Raw genomic sequence first — 16,976 nt, forward strand, 5'->3', positions numbered from 1 at the left:
ACTTATTAATTGCAATATGATCTGTTGTAACTTCTGGGGGCACAGGTATGTATTGAGCTAAGTTTGGGGGGAGTGGGGGACACAATTACTGGATTGTACTTTTCTATATGCTTTTAAAGCACATACTAGAAACCCTCCTCTAAAGCAAAGACCTTGAAACCATCAGGAGTGTGATTTCTTTGCAGGAAGAATGTCAGAGGAGCTGAGCAAAGAGTCACTCTGCTTGTCTTCCAGAATTTTGGTGCTTGTCTCTTGGGGTTTTTAACCCTTATTTTTTTTCCTTTCTTTTCCAAAATAATGGGGGTGGGTGGAGGCTACTGAGCAAAGCCATCTTCAGAACAAAGTGTACCTGAACAGCCTTGAGGGAAGGGTGAGGCAGACCACAACACAATAACCACGGTGTGGATTTGAGACTCAAAGGAATCAATTACCTAGGATTGTGTTCTTGAATTTATTTTTTCTTCAGCAACTAGTTGTTAATTACGACTGTCATCAAACTTTGCCTTTGCCTTTGCTAAAACACCAGCTGGATCACGTAGTTCAATCTAAATAAAAAGAATACAAATCAGTTATTAAGTGCAATTGAAGAAACTTAAGGTTTTATAGATCTTGATTACTTGAGCATTATTGGAGAGTCTCCATGTATCAGGACTTCAGCTCATATTGCAGACTTTCAATTACTGTTTCAGAAACAACTATACTCCCCTAATTTTACTAGTGTGTTGGACGTCACTTGATCTTGAAACAACTCTGAGTGACTATCAAAACACACTCTTGGACAAAACTGGCTTTGATTTGTAGCCTGTTGGGTCTCACCTATAATTTTAATAAAGGGGGTGGTTGTGACAAAAGTTTTATGAAAATCTGAATTCAGTTTTTCTCCTTTTATCTGTTACTTCCTTCCTATTCTGAGATCAACAGATCTCAACCCACTGAAAGCACAATAACAGCAGTGAAAGTTTTTGCTTATAGAGCGGAAGAGAATTGGGTCATCACTTGGTCTTCAGAGAGTTAAATAAACAGCCAGACTTGCACATCCTGCCTTAGTATACCAGCAGTTCATCCCAGGCTGTTGGGTTGTTGAGGCTCTTCTCAGTGACCTCTGACAAACCACATTAGGTAAATATTTTTAGCTTACAGAAGTGCTGCTCCTTTCACTCTTTTTGCAAAATAGAGATTGCTTTTCCCTGGTGGGTATTTGGGGTTTATTATTCTGCACTGCTTTGGGTGTGCCTGGTACTTACAGGATTAACTGGTTTGTCAAAACTAACTGTGCTCAGAGGGCCTTTGGCTATAGGAACCAGATTCGAAAAAAATAAGGGCAATGAAGATGCAACAGTTGTGAGCTTTGGAAGGCTGCATGTGCCTGGTGTCATTTGCAACAGCGCTGTCCCTGGCCCAGAGGAAGGGAGGTGGCATTACCTACCAAGGAGCTGTGCTATTCCCTATGCTCCTGGAGCAAAGTGATGTGCTGTGGTTATGCAGGGTGGTTCTGCTTGGCTCTCTGAGAAGGGAAGCTTCCCCACCCGATCCTGCACTGACCATCCCTTGGAAACTGATGCCTTTGTGTTTCACATCTGCAGTTTGCAGACCATGGGGGTTCAAACTGAGACTCTTACAGCCAGCTCTCACTTAGAGTCACATCTGTTCACTGCTGATTCCCATTTCCTGGCTTCCTCCAACAGCATGGAGCTGGGGACAGGTTTTCCTGTCCTCCAGGTCCTGCACCAAATGATGTGCAAGGACCCAGTGATTGCCAAGCTGATAGCCCAGTGTGTCTTTATGTCCACCAAGTCTTTGGGATGGGGATAGGGCCTGGCTCTTCCTCTGCAGTGTGTGTCAGTCAAGGGAAAAGAGCAGAGGATGTGGGCTCTAGGACACCATCAGCCCACCTTGGGCCTATGGGGCTGCTGGACACGGTGAGCTCTGACTCAGAGGAGAGAGCTGCTGTTGGCCTTTGAGCTGCTCGAGTTCCTGCAGGGTCTGCTCAGCCTCAGCAGTTGGGCTTGGTGAAATCATTTGGGCTTGACGCAAATCCCACTATTGTCTCTGCCTCTATTGTCCCCATTTCCTTTGTGCTGCATTAAGTCTCTGAGCAGTTCTGGTGCATGAGAACTGCATTTTTTCAGATGTAGGCAAGTGGGAGGCTCCAGCAGAGGCTGGATGAGCTGTTTGTCCCTGTGGGGCCATTTAGGACACTGCTGGCCAAAAGACTGAGCACACACCCTGTGAGTGGGGAACCCTATGGGGGAGATCTCTTCAGGACTGAAATGCTACCTGGAGAGCTGACCTGAGCACTCATGAATGCAAACACTAAAATTTCCAAGCTTTTACCTCTGGGAGAGGATACTGAGGAGGATCTGGAGCGTTGTCTCTGTCAAAGTCAACCAGAACTCCACACTTTGGTATATCTGCTACCCAGACGCCTTCAAACAGCTGTCCCTTATCCAGGTAGTAGTATTTCCCTGGGCCATGCTTCTTCCCATCTTTCCAACCTCCTTCGTACCGATTTTCATTTGCTGCAATTAAATCAATGAACAGACCTTGAAATTTGCACCATTTCATTAAGGGGTTACAAACAAAATCACTCAGAGCAAGCCAGCAGAGGCCAAGATCATGTGTTTGGCTCCTCTTAGTAATTTCAAGGTGGCTGTGGCACTGTGTGTCATTTTGATTTTGCGGTACTCCATTTGCTGTGCCACAGAGGGAGAAAATGCTGGAGAAGGAACTCACACTTGCCCACTTGGAACCAGGACTGTGCTCATATGCCTTGTTCTTCTCACAGTGATGTTCATTTTTTGCTGACACAAGGAGCAAATGTGCTCAGGGTAAAGGCCTGGTCACTGAGTCACTCTTCGCAACATGAAAAATTACAGGACACAAGTTTCAGATTTGTCACTGCAACAAATCACACAGGATCTCTGGCTTGAAGAGGTTTGCTTGTCTGAGCATGGAACAGCTCACTGATTGCTGTTCAGTCAAAATAATCTTGATTTCAAAGAATACTTTTAGTTAAGTTTTTCCTCAATGAATTACGGGGTGAGAATTGCTGTGAGAGTCTGCATGGTTCAGGCAGTTACAGACTGTTTTTCCAGCTGTACTGCTTCTCTTGGCATTTTTCTGCAAGTTGACAGGCTTTTTTTGGGCTCTCTGCTGCTCTCCAGGAATCCACCCATCCATCACTAACAAGGAAAGCAGAGCTGCAAGAAGAGAGCAGCCTCATCCAAGGACGCTGGTTGAGAAAGGGCATCATACTCATGGTGATGCTGGGGCTGAGATAAATCCAGGCTACCCTTCTGTCACTAGGAGAGTCCTCTGCTTACCACTTTTCCTACATTCAGTGTTTCTGAGCTCAAACCCTTGTGGATTTCTAACCATGTTAGTGGAAATACCTTTGAGTCTCAGCTGAACTCTGCCATTCTTCATCACAAGAAGTGGCTGAAATACCAGGGCACCCCACATGGTGCTGCAGAGATAGCTGGGGCCTGCCAGGACACTGTAAGGGAAGAGGGAAAAACCAAAAACGCTTCTGGAGAATGCGGCTGCTGGGCTGCTCAGGCAGGGTCTGGCTTACAGGCTGGAGCTGTGGTGATGGTTATCTACAATTTTGATCTTTGATTTGGTTTTGTGCTTATCTCCAACACCAGCCTGCCCGGCCCACCGGTGAGAGCAGCTCGGCTTCGCGCTCCAGCCACTGACAAGTGAGAAACCACCAAAATCACAGCCCTGGCTAAAAGCAGGGGGCAGCGAATGCCCTTACTTCACTGTAGTGCCTGGCTGCTCCCATCCCCTCTCCTCCCAGAGCACCTGAGGCTGTTCACAACCACGATCCCTGTGGATGTGAAATGCACTGGTACAAAGCTGTTAGGGAATGGATGTAGCCGAGGCGGCAGATCAGCGCAGTGCTCTCAGCCAAGCTCACCCTCACCGGGCACACTGCCACTACAAGCAATTTAATCTTGAGCTGCAGCTCATCGTGACCTCCACTGAAGAACTCCTTTTCTTTCACATGGCAAAGCTGCTGGCACGTGGGCGCACTTCCAGCAGCTGAGCTGAATGCATTAAGCTTGTGGGTATGAAATAATTGCTCTGGCTAATTTTAACTAAAAGGAATCCAGCTAACAATCAGTTGCAGGCTACGTTGGAGGCAACTGGGCTCTGAAATGGTGCATCAGCCACGGCTCAGCCCACAGGGGCTGTTAGTTTATAACTAACAGGGCCTTTGACAGGAGCGCAGCAGATCAGTGGAAGATTCCCCGCTGGAAGCAGGTGCTGATTTCATCCGGATGCGCCATCGGTCCAAAGCGACTTTACAGGCAGCAGAGAGAGCACGGTCATGCATGTGGTGTGCAGTGAAGGTCATGCTCATTCCTCCCAGCTGCTTTGCTTTGCTAATTACTAGCCTTGAGATCACTTTCAAGCAAAAAAATAGAATAGATGAATAATAATATGGAGATAATATTTCTTCAGATATTCTTGGAGTGTCATGCCTTGTATTGCTGAGATTCTTGGGATTCTTGGCTTTGGGGGAAAATGTGTTAAACTCCAAGGAAAATATGGGGGGAAAATTAAAATTTCTGTACTTATGCTGAGATTGGCCCTAACATTCCCAATCCATGATGTGCTTGGTGTTATTTATAGAAAAGGATTGTGTACTAATGAAACCCCTGTGTTCACTCAACATGAGCCACTGTCGGAAGTAGAGGGGATGAAGCAAACTCAAAGAGAAAACTCTGTTGTTTGTTTTTTTTTTTTCCCCCGTGCTGGAAACTGGACTCTTCTTTGGTATGCAGAGCTGGAAAATCTGTCTGGCAAAGTGCCTGGCTTGAAAAGAGAGATTTGCTCTTCTCTGACCCAACAGTATATTATCTCTAACCCGAACCATCCCGAGTCATTTAAATGTAAATCACAGCAAAAGTAAGCTTTCATGCGTGTGCCCTGAGCAGTACAACGCCGGCCCTTGCTCAGCCTGTGCTGCCTCCCGCTCCAGACCAGGAGGGGAGGGATGACACGGAGCAGCCACAGCCCTGCTTGCAAGGCTGCAGTGTAGCATCCAGAAATGTGGATGGCGGAGACACCCGGTGAGCAGCACGACACCAAACAGCTTGAAGGGGGCAGGGTGAAGGATGGTCGGTACTTACGGAGCCGCAGCACCCCCTGCCCGTTGTGCTTATCCGCCAGCCACTCTCCCTCGTAGACGGAGCCGTCCTTGTACTGCATCTTTCCCCAGCCGCTCCTCAAACCATTGCTCCACTCGCCCTCGTAGAGCTCCCCGTTGGGGTAAAAGAACACCCCGCGGCCCTGGACAGCAGGATAGAGATGGCTGGTTAGGAGCTGTTCTATTGAAAGGGGTCAGTGTTCAATTTTAGAACGTCACTTTGATACAATATTTCTTTGATTATTACCCTTACTCATGGCTGCTGTCAGCCCAGCTCCGAGGCTGCCCTTGTGCTGAAAGAAACGAGATGTGGTAGTATGGGATTTTTTTTTTTTTGGCAAATGGTTTTATTCCCTTGACAAAACCTTGGGTTTATATCTCAGTGTGTTATTATTGGCATGATTGCTGCTAATATTTAGCTAAAAGCGGGTTTTACAAGTATATAAACCTGCCTGCGAATAGGCAACATTAAAGGATGTGTCTCTCAGCACGAGGTTTTCATGTTTTTCAATCCTGACTATGCTTCCAGCCTGGCAACTCCACCCCTTGTTTGTCTTAGGTTATGTTTGCCATCAAGAAAAGTCCAGAAGTACCCCCTATACCAGGGAGTTATACCAATAAGAAATATTTCCATATCACTAACACATTTTCCCATAGGAATAAAGTGTTATTTTTTCTCTGAACAAGTAATAAAATCAATTCTGGAAACAACTAACATTTCTAAGTATTAATTTTATTAAACTGCATGGATGTAAAGGAGAAATATTTTTAGAAGAAAACCCAACCCTAGTGATATTTGGATGTCATTATAAATCTTTCACCAAAGCTCAATTATCCAAAATATAACCTTAAAGAACAGGAAGGGAAGCTCCCTCCAAGATACAGGAGCCATGGAGCCTCACACCCATTAGAAGCACTGGTGGCGATGACTTTAAGAGCAGACACAAAGACAAACACAAGGTTTCCACTGGCAGATCCAAAAATGTTCCTACAAGGATTTTGCACATTACATTGCAGTCACTTCTACCAGATGACTTTCTCATTATGTTCCTTTTAGAAAAAACAGTGATTTATGTGACAGGCTTAATTTCCAAAAGAACTCATGTTATTTGTCTATCACTCTGTAAAGCTCCCAGAAGACAGCACATTTTCAAGCAGTACTTGTAATACAGTTTCCTCTGACTAGTTCAAGGATAAGAGGAATAAAAGGGATGGGTAGGGAGGATTAAGAGACAGGATGTGAAACCTCCCATCCTGCTCAGCCGAGCTGCAGGTGAATCTGTGCAATACCACTGCTCTGTGGCAGCTGGTGGGAGCTTGGGGCTGTAGCCCTGTATCCAGCAGATGGGTGGGATGACTCCAGCAAGGAGATGGTACTCCTGTAAAACCTTGGATTTTTAGTCTTGACCATTCAACTGAGCTTTGGTTTTGGGAAAATTAGTATTTTAAGTAATCTTTTTGCACATGTGCACCCAACTCTTTCCCGTGTTTTGGGTCCCGCTGCCTCACTGTTGGCACATGCAGAAAATCTCACTTACACCTCTTTTGTCATTTTTCCACCAGCCTGTGTACACCCTCTTGTATTCCTTGGTTACTGGGTCAGGAATGCTGTATGAGCCATAACCATCTCGCTTCCCAAACTTCCAGTCACCGCTGTAAATAGCTCCTGTCCTTTTCCATATCTGCATGCCTTTACCTGTTTAACAGATAAGAGACAGGGAGACAATTGCAGTTGTTAGAAGGGTGTACAAAGCTGCCTTCCTGCTCCATCCCAGGCAGGGCAGCACTCCCTGCACTAAGGCAGGCTTATGTCTGGGATTCTGTTCAGCTTCCCAAGTCAGAACCATCGTTAATCTTGATCAGGGGCTTCCTGTGTGGCCTTTGCTGAATGCACTGAAATCTTTCCAAACCTCGGTTTACTGCTTGTAAACAAGTCTGTCCTGCTCCGACTGCTCCGGGCTCGGACAGGGTCTCCTTCCCCTGCTCTGTCTCCTGCAGTCCCTGCCACAGCTTGGGAATAAATTAAGATTCCTGGAGCCAAGTCAGGAGCTGAGAGAGCTCCAGGGACTGTGCAACCAGAACGTATCCCAGTGCATGGAGCTGAATGCAGTTTGCTGTATTTGGAAAGGATTTTTAAACATCTGTAATAGAGATATTCTGGGTAATTGTCCCTGAGTGCATGCAAAAGCTCTTCAAGTTACCTATTAGAAATGTCTCTGTATTTTTGCATTACATATATCAAATATATATATATAGGTATGTGTGTGTACATATAGTCATTTATTAATGAATGCTCTTCCAGGAGCATATAGAACCACTGAGCTGACCGCTCTCTGCCCCGAGAAACCTTTGTAAGGACATCTAAGTTGCTACTTTTTCTCAGAATTATCTGTCTTACCATGTTTCAAGTTGTTCAGCCATTCTCCAGTATACTGATCCCCATTTACAAAATAAACTGTGTGTCTTAATCCACATTTCTGGGCTTTCCTATCCCATTCATAAAAAAGAGGGTCTCTAATCCTGGGGTACTTTACAACGGGCATATTGTAGGTATCTGGAAAAGAAAACAAATTATTTTCAGCAATAAATTAGAAATTACTAAGGCAGGTACAGACAGGACAGTATTTGTGAGCCATGCTTTTAAGATGCACCGAGTCAGTAACTGATGCCTGGCTTTGGAGGGGTAAAACAGACACAACAAACTGCTAAAAATTTACTTTACTGCTAAAAGTGTCAGTCCAGTGGGTGCCTTGTTAAAAGGGTTTGAAATCACAACCTTTCCATCTCCCAGGAGGCTGTGGACTTGCCCAGGACAGGCCAAGTGCTCACCAGCACATCGAGATGCCAAAAAGATGACTTTCGAGGTGACTTCCTAGGTGATGTGAGTTTAAAGCAAGAACAGCAGGCAGGGGATGATGGGCACAGTGGGGGTGATTCGGGTGTTGGAGGCCTGGAGGGATAGGGTCAGCGTGGGGGAAGAGGAGGAAAAAGGAGATGTTTTGCCTCATAAATACAGAAGACAGTGGTGGAGTGCGGCACAGTGGTGATTTCTGAGCACTGTCAATGGAACTGTCGTTCGGCACAATGGGAATTCGGCACAGACTGGGAGGTGAGAGCGGTCTCCTGTAAACCATAAACAAAAGCCGAAAGGTGGCTGTAGAAACAAAAGCAAGTTTCTATGTATGCCGTCAACATCCAGAGCTCGGCTGGAGCCCGGCGGAGTGGGATGCTCTCCGATTTTGTCTCCTGGGCTCCCCCTTCTGTCCTGATCCACTGGACTGAAGCCACATCGAGGGATTTTGCTGCATATTTCCCTTCTCATCAGAGCAAAGCTCTGGTTCCTGCTGTGCTGCGGGTGCCGGGGAGCCCGGCATGGGAGAAAATATGGACCTTGGGAGGACAGGGGAAAAGAAAGGTGCTTTAAGTCCTTGCTAGGCAATACAAGCTAGAAATTTTAACTAAGAAAATAGAGTTCATCTTCAGTTCTCCATTTTTCAGCTGTGGGAAACGGTCATTCAACAACTGTTTGGGAGGATAGCACTGCTAAATAAAAGTAGTTATGTGTCCAGAATGAGTTCTGACTAGAGGACACTGAGGACAGGATCTGTCCCCCAGTTTGATGGAGTCAGAGCCCGCCACAGAGGATGTTTTTACAGCAATGCAGATTCAGGATACACTAGAACTGCCGAGTTCCTCCCTCACTTTTGGGTGCTGCAGCTCCTGAAGAAGGAGGATTTTGCCAATATTTGCCAAGGACTGGGGTTTTTCAGGACACTGTGCCACACATTGCTGGCTTGAGCCTGTCCTGCCCTTGCTGGGGAAGCTGAAGAGCCGAACTACAGCAATCTCTACCCACCCTGACACTGGCCATGACCTCTGAGCAGCTCATGCCTGTGACAAGGAGTCTCTTCACTACCCCTGCCAGATGGGAGCATCGCTCTCCCACCATCACATCCCACCACTTCTTTAACTGAAAGCTTAGGATTTACAAACCCCAGGGAGGATTCCCAGCTGCGGGGGCAGCCCCATCTGCTCGCCATGTCCCGCGAGGCACAGCCCGCGCAGTGTACCCGGGGTAATGCGGGCGGGCGGGAGCCGCCTTTATTTGCTGAATCCCCTTCTAAATTTACGTCAGCGATGCCAGGTTTGCGTAAGTGATAACGCAGTCGATATTCACCTCCCTGGTTGTTTTTAGCCGCCTACTACCAAGTCGCGGGGAAGCTGGCAGCGAGAGGCAGGCGGGGCAGAGTCGTTCCGGCTTCAGCTCTCGGTGCCAAGGGCGAGAGGCTGCTGCTCCCGTGCGTCTCTGCCGCGGCGCTTGGGGATGAGGCTCGTACAGACCCCCGCGTCCTCCTCCAGACTCTGCTCTGCGACTTCTGTCAGGTCTCTGGTAAAATGCAGCCTTAGTTTGCACGGCCTACAGGAAGCCCATTTTTTCCCCTGGCTCTTCGCGGAACTTCAGAGCAATGCGATGTTGCTACTTTTTTTCATCTTGCATCTTAACTTAATGAAGAGCAAGGAGGGAAACACACCTGGCTGCAGAGAAGCGGCTGCTAACGGTCCCGGCAGCACCCTGCCTGGCACTGCACCCTTGTGCACCCTGCCTGACCGTCACCCGGCCCCGAGGATGCCCCGGCTGAGCTCATCCCTCGCAGTGACCCAGCACCACGGCACTGCCCTACACCGGGGTCCTTTTGCCAGCACCCACCGGCGCAGCGGAGTCACCCCCATCCCCTCCTCGCCCCCAGGGCGCTGTCTCTGAGCGGAATGCTCAGGGCGCCTGTTGCTGCTCTTTCCCAGACGGAGCCGGGCACCATGGCAGCGGTGCGAGCGGACGACAGGGAAAGCCCAGGAGCTCGGTTTGCAAAGCACCCTGGAGTTTGGCCGCCGCTCTGCTGCCGCCCCCGGTGCCGAGGGCCAAACCGCGGACACCGACCTGTGCTGGCGGCGGTTGGGTGCTGCCGGCTGCGGCGGCGGGGTCGCCATAGCAACGTGCCAAACTCCGGCGCTAAGGGCCACGGGAGCGGCCCCGAGCGGAGAGGGATGTGCTGGGACACAGCATCACACTCTGATCCCCACGCTGAGCACGAGGGACGGAGCCGGAGCCACCGAGCACACGCAGCGCTGTGCAGCTACGTGCCCTGAGTCTGGGATTTTCCAGCTGAATATAAAGTGCTAATAAGCAACGAGTGTTTCACCTCTGGTTGATTTTTCATACGCCCAGCAGCAGAAGGCTGGAAATGAAGGCACTGATTACAGCACCGATGAGTAACAAATAAATCAGCCTTGCAAATGTCAGGAGAAATAGGAGAAAGCCCCTGAAAATGCACATCAGCGGTCTTACAGGAGAAATCTGAATAAACCTGACACTAATTCCCTCATCCATTACATTTCTTCCACAGCCATGGTGAGCAGGGATTGCCACTATGGCCTTGTGGGTGTCTGTAATCATCTTCCCTAATGGGTAATTGGCTGTGCACATTTCTAATATCAAACCAAAGTTCTCCTATGACTCCCACGAGCCAAATGCATTTGATTCTCATCCTTTTACCACATTTTTTGTGCACAGTTCTGGAGGCTGTATGGTAAAAATACTGAAGTAGGTGGGAAATCTTGTGATGAAACAAAGCAGCTGCCTCTGCAAAGGTGAGATACAGCCTGGTCTTCCCTGATGGGTGTTCCTTTGCCATCTTTGGCATCTGTAGCATTGCACATGGCTTAAATATTGTGTCCATGCTTGGATAGGAGAGAGAGAATGGGTTTATTCCAAGTGTGAGTGTGACAAAAGGCAAATATTCCATTTCCGATGACAATGTGAGGGCCACGGAGCCAGTGGAGACAATGGCACTGCCTGGGAAATCAGCTGAAGGAAAGTGAAGTTGAGGGAGGGAAGAGGTGATCCACAGCCAACATGTGAGCTGGTGTGGAAACAATGGAGAGAGATCAGTACCAAGGGAAAATACACACATGGAATTTCTTGTGCTAGATTAGATGAACTGGGAACATGGCAGCTGCTAGCAAGCATTTCCAGAGATGGTGAAGAAGTGGAACTTAAAGATTTCTTTAAGCGGAAAAAAAAAACTGAGAGAAAAATCATGGAAGTTGACCAAGTTAGGAAATACTTATACAAGAGAAAATGTTTCCTGTTATTAAAAATGAGATGAAGATATTCAGGAAGGATTTATCTGCAGTCACTCATGTTAATGCACTCTGGTTTGGGGCAGAGCCTAAGAATTACTGAAGACAATCATTCCTGTGTTTTACTGTGGCCAGTTGAAAGGGCTGAAATGGGGACAGGGGTTTGGGGAGGAAATAAAGAAACCCATGAGGGAGAAGAAAAAATGCTTATTGCTGCCCAAAATCTACAGCCTGAAATTACAACCAGAAATAGCCCTCTCTGGAAAAGTATTAACTGTTTTTATTATTTCAGCCCCTACATTGCACTGCACTTAACCGATAAATTGGCAATTATTAGTTAATTAGTTAACAACTATAATTATAATATATATAATAATATAATTAGTTAATAATTAGTTAATTCAGGCCATTTCACTTGTTTATTTTTAAAGAGCACAGGCTGCCTGAGGTTTTTGAACTGCAAGTCCAAACTATGCCACACCTAACCACAGCTTCTGCTAACCAGAAGTTACATACATATTTGAAAATGAATCTACATTTGAAAACAATAAAAACTTTAAATGACTTAAAATATTTTATCAACAAATTAAAATTCACAAATTGGGATAAAAAATTGCCTCTGCAAAAACCTCTGTATCTGGATATGATGGAGGGTGCTGCCTCCATTTCTGGGTCGCTTATTTTAAATGCTTCTGCTCCTGGTCTCTGTGTGTTTGCTATTTTACTTCTGTGGTCCCAGAGTGGGTTATCAGCACCCTCACAGACCCTCCTGCCCCCTCCAAGGATGCTTCACAGAGACATTTATCTGGGAAGAGGCTGTGTGTGATCCCCATCTACAGTTTTCTTAGTTCAGGTATAAACATCTGAATCATACTTAATTGTCACTTGACAATGTCATTCTGTACCTTTTTGTATTACAAGGGTACAGAGTGGGAAAATGTAAGCATATTCTTCTTACAAAAAAAGACAAAATCAGACCAGCTTGAAGAGAAGGTGGTGATATATGAAGCTTTATGAGAAAGTTCTTTTGACTCACTCAGCTGAAATTTTACTTAGAAAATGTCATTCCATTATGAGAGAAGGAATCCCTTTAGTAAGTAGGAAGTGGGGATAGTTTTGTGTAGGGTGTCAGATTTCTAGAATATATAATTCAGCCAAAGGGTGAGCCAAGCTGACCCAGAAATGTGCTAACCAAACTCTTCCTCTCCCAAGAGCAGTTGTTTCCAGACACAACATTGAGGTCACTATGAAAAGCAGGGTCAAAAATTCAAGTTACAATGTGCTAGGAGGAGAACTTGGGTTTCCCCTGACAAAATTCCCCTTGTTTCAGCCTTGCTAGCCAAAATTTGGCTCCAAATACCCTTCTTGGCTCTTTTTTTTTTTCATTTCACTCTGACAGGCATTGGCCACTGACACCAAGGAGCACAAGCAAAGCCCTATTTACCAGGCAGTGACAGGGCTTCAGTTCTGCTGCTGTTTGCACTGTTGCTGCTTTAGTTGTCTGGCAGTTGATTAAACCTTACACTTATTAAGACTGAAAGGAAGCTTTTAAATCTGTCCATGTAAATGATGCTGTAACTCAGCCCATTATTTTGCCAACACAGTTCATTGCAATGAACTCCACTTCCAGGCTGGACACACTGAAGAGCAAACCAAGACCTGGGAGTTTGTGTGGGGAAACATGCCCAGAAACACACCTTTCTGCAGCAAGATCCTGTGACATATGATGCACTTTCATTTTTTTCACTTTTAAGAGCAGGATTAAAAAACAAAACAAAACAAAAATAGCCAAAAGCCCTAAATATTCCATATCTGAAACCAATAATTTTTGCACTGAAAGAAGACAGCTGCTCCAAGCTGAGTTTGCTCTCACTAAGCTTGGGGAATCACCCAAGTAAAATGTCCAAACCAACTGAAAACTGTCAGAATCAATAAATTAAATTTATTCTGGGAACTTCGTAGAATAAATAGAGAAAAAGCATTTAGGGAAACATATGTTGGAATTCTCTAAAGGTGAAGAGTGTGACAACAACATACTGTAGAAGTGGGATGCTCGGATGTGTTTTATTGCTGCTATATTCAAAAGAAAAGCCAGGGGAAGAGGTGGGATGGTCTTGGACTCCAACCAAGCCTATGTTGGGTGTAGCTGGATGAGCTGAAGGAGCTTCCCCACCACTCTGCTCTAAAGAATTGTTATTAGCAGGATTTAGGAGGGATTGAAGTGAAAGGTTTTGATGTGTAAACTTCACCTGATTGACTCTGACTTAAGAGGCAGCCTTGTGAAAAAGCATTTAAAATTCTTCCCTCCTTTTTGCTGGGAGCAGCTCTTCAAGATAAAAACCATGTTGGTTTTACATCAGAACAGCCTAAAGTAAAACCCCTGGGTTATCTGGAATGTTCAGGCATTTAGATAGTCATGCAAAGTAAAAGGTTGAAATCCTGCAAGCTGACACCAGATACCCTCTACCCATGAGTTCCTGTTGCTGCAGATTTACAGCTCATGGTCTCAACTTAACTACCTGCAACAAGGTAGAGGTTTAAAGCTAAAGTTATGATGTTAATTACTGCAGTTACCCAAAGATGAGAATTATTTACTGCAACTGCGAAGTACTTTGCAAGATTCTTAATATTGTTGGAGGCAGATAAATTTGGCCATACTTCAGCTAATGCCTCACTCAAATCCTTAATTTATTCCTTAACTGAGGGATAAATCCAGATGAATACAAGATGAATCAGCAGTATCAATCTCCAACTGAAACATGTGCCAAGTATTTTATTTTTCACGGCTTATTGTCATTTGATGTTAGAATAGGGACTCATCTACATTTATATTTTGTCCTTTCCTGTTTGCTGTGCTGGAAAGAATCTGTATTTCTAGGACAGGGGAAAAGCATCAAAGGAAACAGCCTCAATTATGTTAGGACGAAAGAATGAATGGAGTTTGCATTCAGGAATAGTCTAGAGGGTGAAGGAAAGGAGCTCACATGTGACTGTACATTTATATAACTGTGTGCACTCAAACAAAATCTGACACCAAGAGAACAAACAGTCACAATTTTGCTGTGATCCTTAACCTGATTTATTAACTCAATTTCTTAGATATGTTTTCTGGCAATGAAAGGTTGGTGAGATGGGGATTAATTAAGGTAAAGACAAACCAGAGATTTCATGTTTGTAGATTTGCTGTGCAGTGGCCTTAAATGATCTCTGGCAGCAGAAAGCAGCCATTAAAATTGGCAAGATACCTAGAAAAGTTATCATAAAATATTGAAACTCAGAGGAAAGGCACCATTCCTCATATGTTTCCATGAAGACAGACGAGGTGTGGGAACCCCAAGCATCAGCTTCACAGAGCCCTACTCCTCCATCCAGGGCTGAGGGGATCATTGTTATCTCACCTTGCTTTGGTTTTATTCACAAAGATGTGATTGAAATAATGAGATTATACAAACAGCTACAGCCTCCCAGGAGACAGAGAGAGCTTACAGGTAATTCTGAAGTATTTCGTAATGGTGCAACATTAAATAACGCAGAACCAGCTGTAAGGCCAGCTACACTCACATTGTTTGTGCCTAATTAGATGTTTTTGTGGTTTCTGTTTGAAAGAAAATGCAGATCTCTAGAAAGAATATTAATTAGAATGGCTTACTTAAAAATTTGAAAGAAATCTTTTGAGGTAATCATTATGTACAGATACAATATGTATAGGAATTGTTCCTTGTCAAGAGGTGTAGGGGGGAGGTAGGAAAGGTTGGGATAAATGTCTGGTGATCCCTTGGTGGTCTGGGAGAGTTCCAGGGCAGGCACAGCACAGCTCTGAGTGGGAAATGCACAACATTTCCTGCCTTTGTATGAGAAACACCAACCACATCCCTAATGAAATGTCATCGGCCTGCAGAATTACAGCCCAGAGCAAATATTCATGACTGATATTAGTTTTCTTCTGCTCTTTTGAGGCTTATAGATCAGCAGTGAAAGGAATACTTTTAAGGGTTATTGACAATTTATGATGTCTTCTAGAAGTGTATTTTCCTGTATGTTAGGACTGACACAAGGAATCCTACAAATGTTGAAGTGTTTTTACTTTCTGGATTCTCCCAGGTCTGCAGGAGAGTGTCAGCACCCCAGCCTCCCCTCAACAGCAAGAGAGATGCATTTCAGGGGTGGCTCTGTGATAAACCGAACTGATAGAGAACTGTGAAGTGGAGGGAATGTTTTCATGTGGGAAGGAAAAATAATTTTGCTGGCAGGGAGTATTCCAACCTTGTGGTGAACTGGAAAGTTTCGGCACTTATCCAGCGTAGAATTAACGCTCTGATCTGAGATGTGATCCTTCTCCTTCCAAAGCCTGTAATCCCGAATCCAGGCGTCCTGTAACATAAAGTCCTGTTACATAGGATTGTGGACAAATGCTAGAATGCAGGGGAAATTTAATACAGACGTAACAAATTCCTGTGACATTTCTACTGCGTTGATTAGTTTATTATTCTACTTCAGGATTATCAAGACCTGCCACAATACATGTTTGATCTCCAGACAATCATGGCCTCACTGGAGAAGCAGCAGGGACAATGCAACATCCCTGGGGTTGGTGGTTCTTAAACCAGCAGAAATCCCAAACCAAATTCTGAATTTCCCACGGCAAATTCTGAACAGGTTTCTGTGGAAACTGAGTGCAGAAGGTCATCGACTGCATTTCAGGTGTCCACCCGCAAATGTATGAAAAGAATGTGCAAAAAGGGCAAACAGTGTGAACACAGACCTAAAGAAGAACCAGAGACAGCAGGAACACTGAGGAGTGTCTCTAACCCAATGTTTTTGGTTGTTTACATCAAATTGAAGGAAATGCGATCCCTCATGAAAAGACAGCATCACATTTGTGTTTTTACCTTGGCTTCACTCCTCCCGTCCCCCTTGTACCTTTTTTTTTCTTTAATTGCTTCCTTCCCCTTCCCTTTTTCTTCCTCTTTGCCTATTTCTACCCTTTCACAAGAAACTCACAGGACGTGGCGCTGACATTTACAGCTCTTCACACCCTGACCCAGAACACTGGGCCCTGCTTGCAGCTGGCCAATGCAGCTGCTGAGCAGGTAATAATTATTATAAAAATAAAGAGGTCAAGAATCTTCTTGTCATCTTCTCTGATGTTAAGGAGCCATGACCAAACTGCAGGGTTGGGCTGGCCCAGCCCAGGTGTGTGGCCACCTCAGTCACCAGGTCCTTCTGAAGGGGCTGGCCCTGTGCAATGGAGGGTTTCATCTCCACTCTCAGCCCCATGCGTGATGAACCACACTCAAAGGGCAGGAAGATGCTTCCATGTCACGCTACGGAGCACTTCAGGTGCTGCCACAACGTGAGGGTGCCCAAGAGGTGACCGGGGTAGGGCGGGCGACGGCAGGAGAGAGGGCCGCTCATCTGAGGGGAGCCCTGCCCTGAGGAGAGGCCTGAGGGGGGCCCGCGCCTGAGGGGAACGACCACCGGAGCGGATCCCGGGCCTGAAAGGGACCCTCAGCCGAGAGGATCCCACACCTGAGGGGATCCGGCACCTGCAGGGAGCCTTGAGCGGAGAGGAATCTTGGCCCTGAGGGGAATTTCTGACCCGCGGGGAGCACAAACCCGAGCGTTCCCTCACCTGCCGGGTCCCTCCCCTCAGGCGGGCGGGGGGGGCGGGGCGGCGGGT

General features: G+C 46.0%; 1 protein-coding gene and 1 long non-coding RNA gene across 4 annotated transcripts; one reads left to right on the forward strand and one right to left on the reverse strand.

Annotated features, from left to right (window-relative positions):
- Positions 1-439: 439 nt before the first annotated feature.
- Positions 440-16,963, reverse strand: MORN3 (MORN repeat containing 3). Of its 3 annotated transcripts, XM_085075502.1 has the most exons (7): positions 16,929-16,963; positions 15,560-15,667; positions 7,557-7,712; positions 6,697-6,854; positions 5,142-5,301; positions 2,335-2,519; positions 440-545 (listed from the first exon to the last, which is right to left on the reverse strand). In XM_085075502.1, exons 3-7 carry the CDS (start codon positions 7,699-7,701, stop codon positions 477-479), a joined length of 717 nt encoding a protein of 238 aa, XP_084931628.1. In that variant the 5' UTR covers positions 7,702-7,712; positions 15,560-15,667; positions 16,929-16,963; the 3' UTR covers positions 440-476. The 3 variants fall into 3 exon arrangements, with proteins under 3 accessions (XP_084931628.1, XP_084931630.1, XP_084931629.1); XM_085075504.1 differs by lacking the exons at positions 15,560-15,667; positions 16,929-16,963 and adding an exon at positions 10,095-10,210; XM_085075503.1 differs by lacking the exons at positions 15,560-15,667; positions 16,929-16,963 and adding an exon at positions 9,336-9,460.
- On the forward strand, positions 10,290-15,754 carry LOC146430151 (uncharacterized). The gene is made up of 2 exons (XR_014855273.1): positions 10,290-10,804; positions 15,398-15,754. It is a non-coding gene; the product is annotated as an uncharacterized LOC146430151 (long non-coding RNA).
- Positions 16,964-16,976: the final 13 nt, after the last annotated feature.

Source organism: Lichenostomus cassidix, chromosome 15 (genome assembly GCF_008360975.1).
Source record: "Lichenostomus cassidix isolate B80296 chromosome 15, HeHo_3.0, whole genome shotgun sequence".
Lineage (NCBI taxonomy): Eukaryota > Metazoa > Chordata > Aves > Passeriformes > Meliphagidae > Lichenostomus > Lichenostomus cassidix.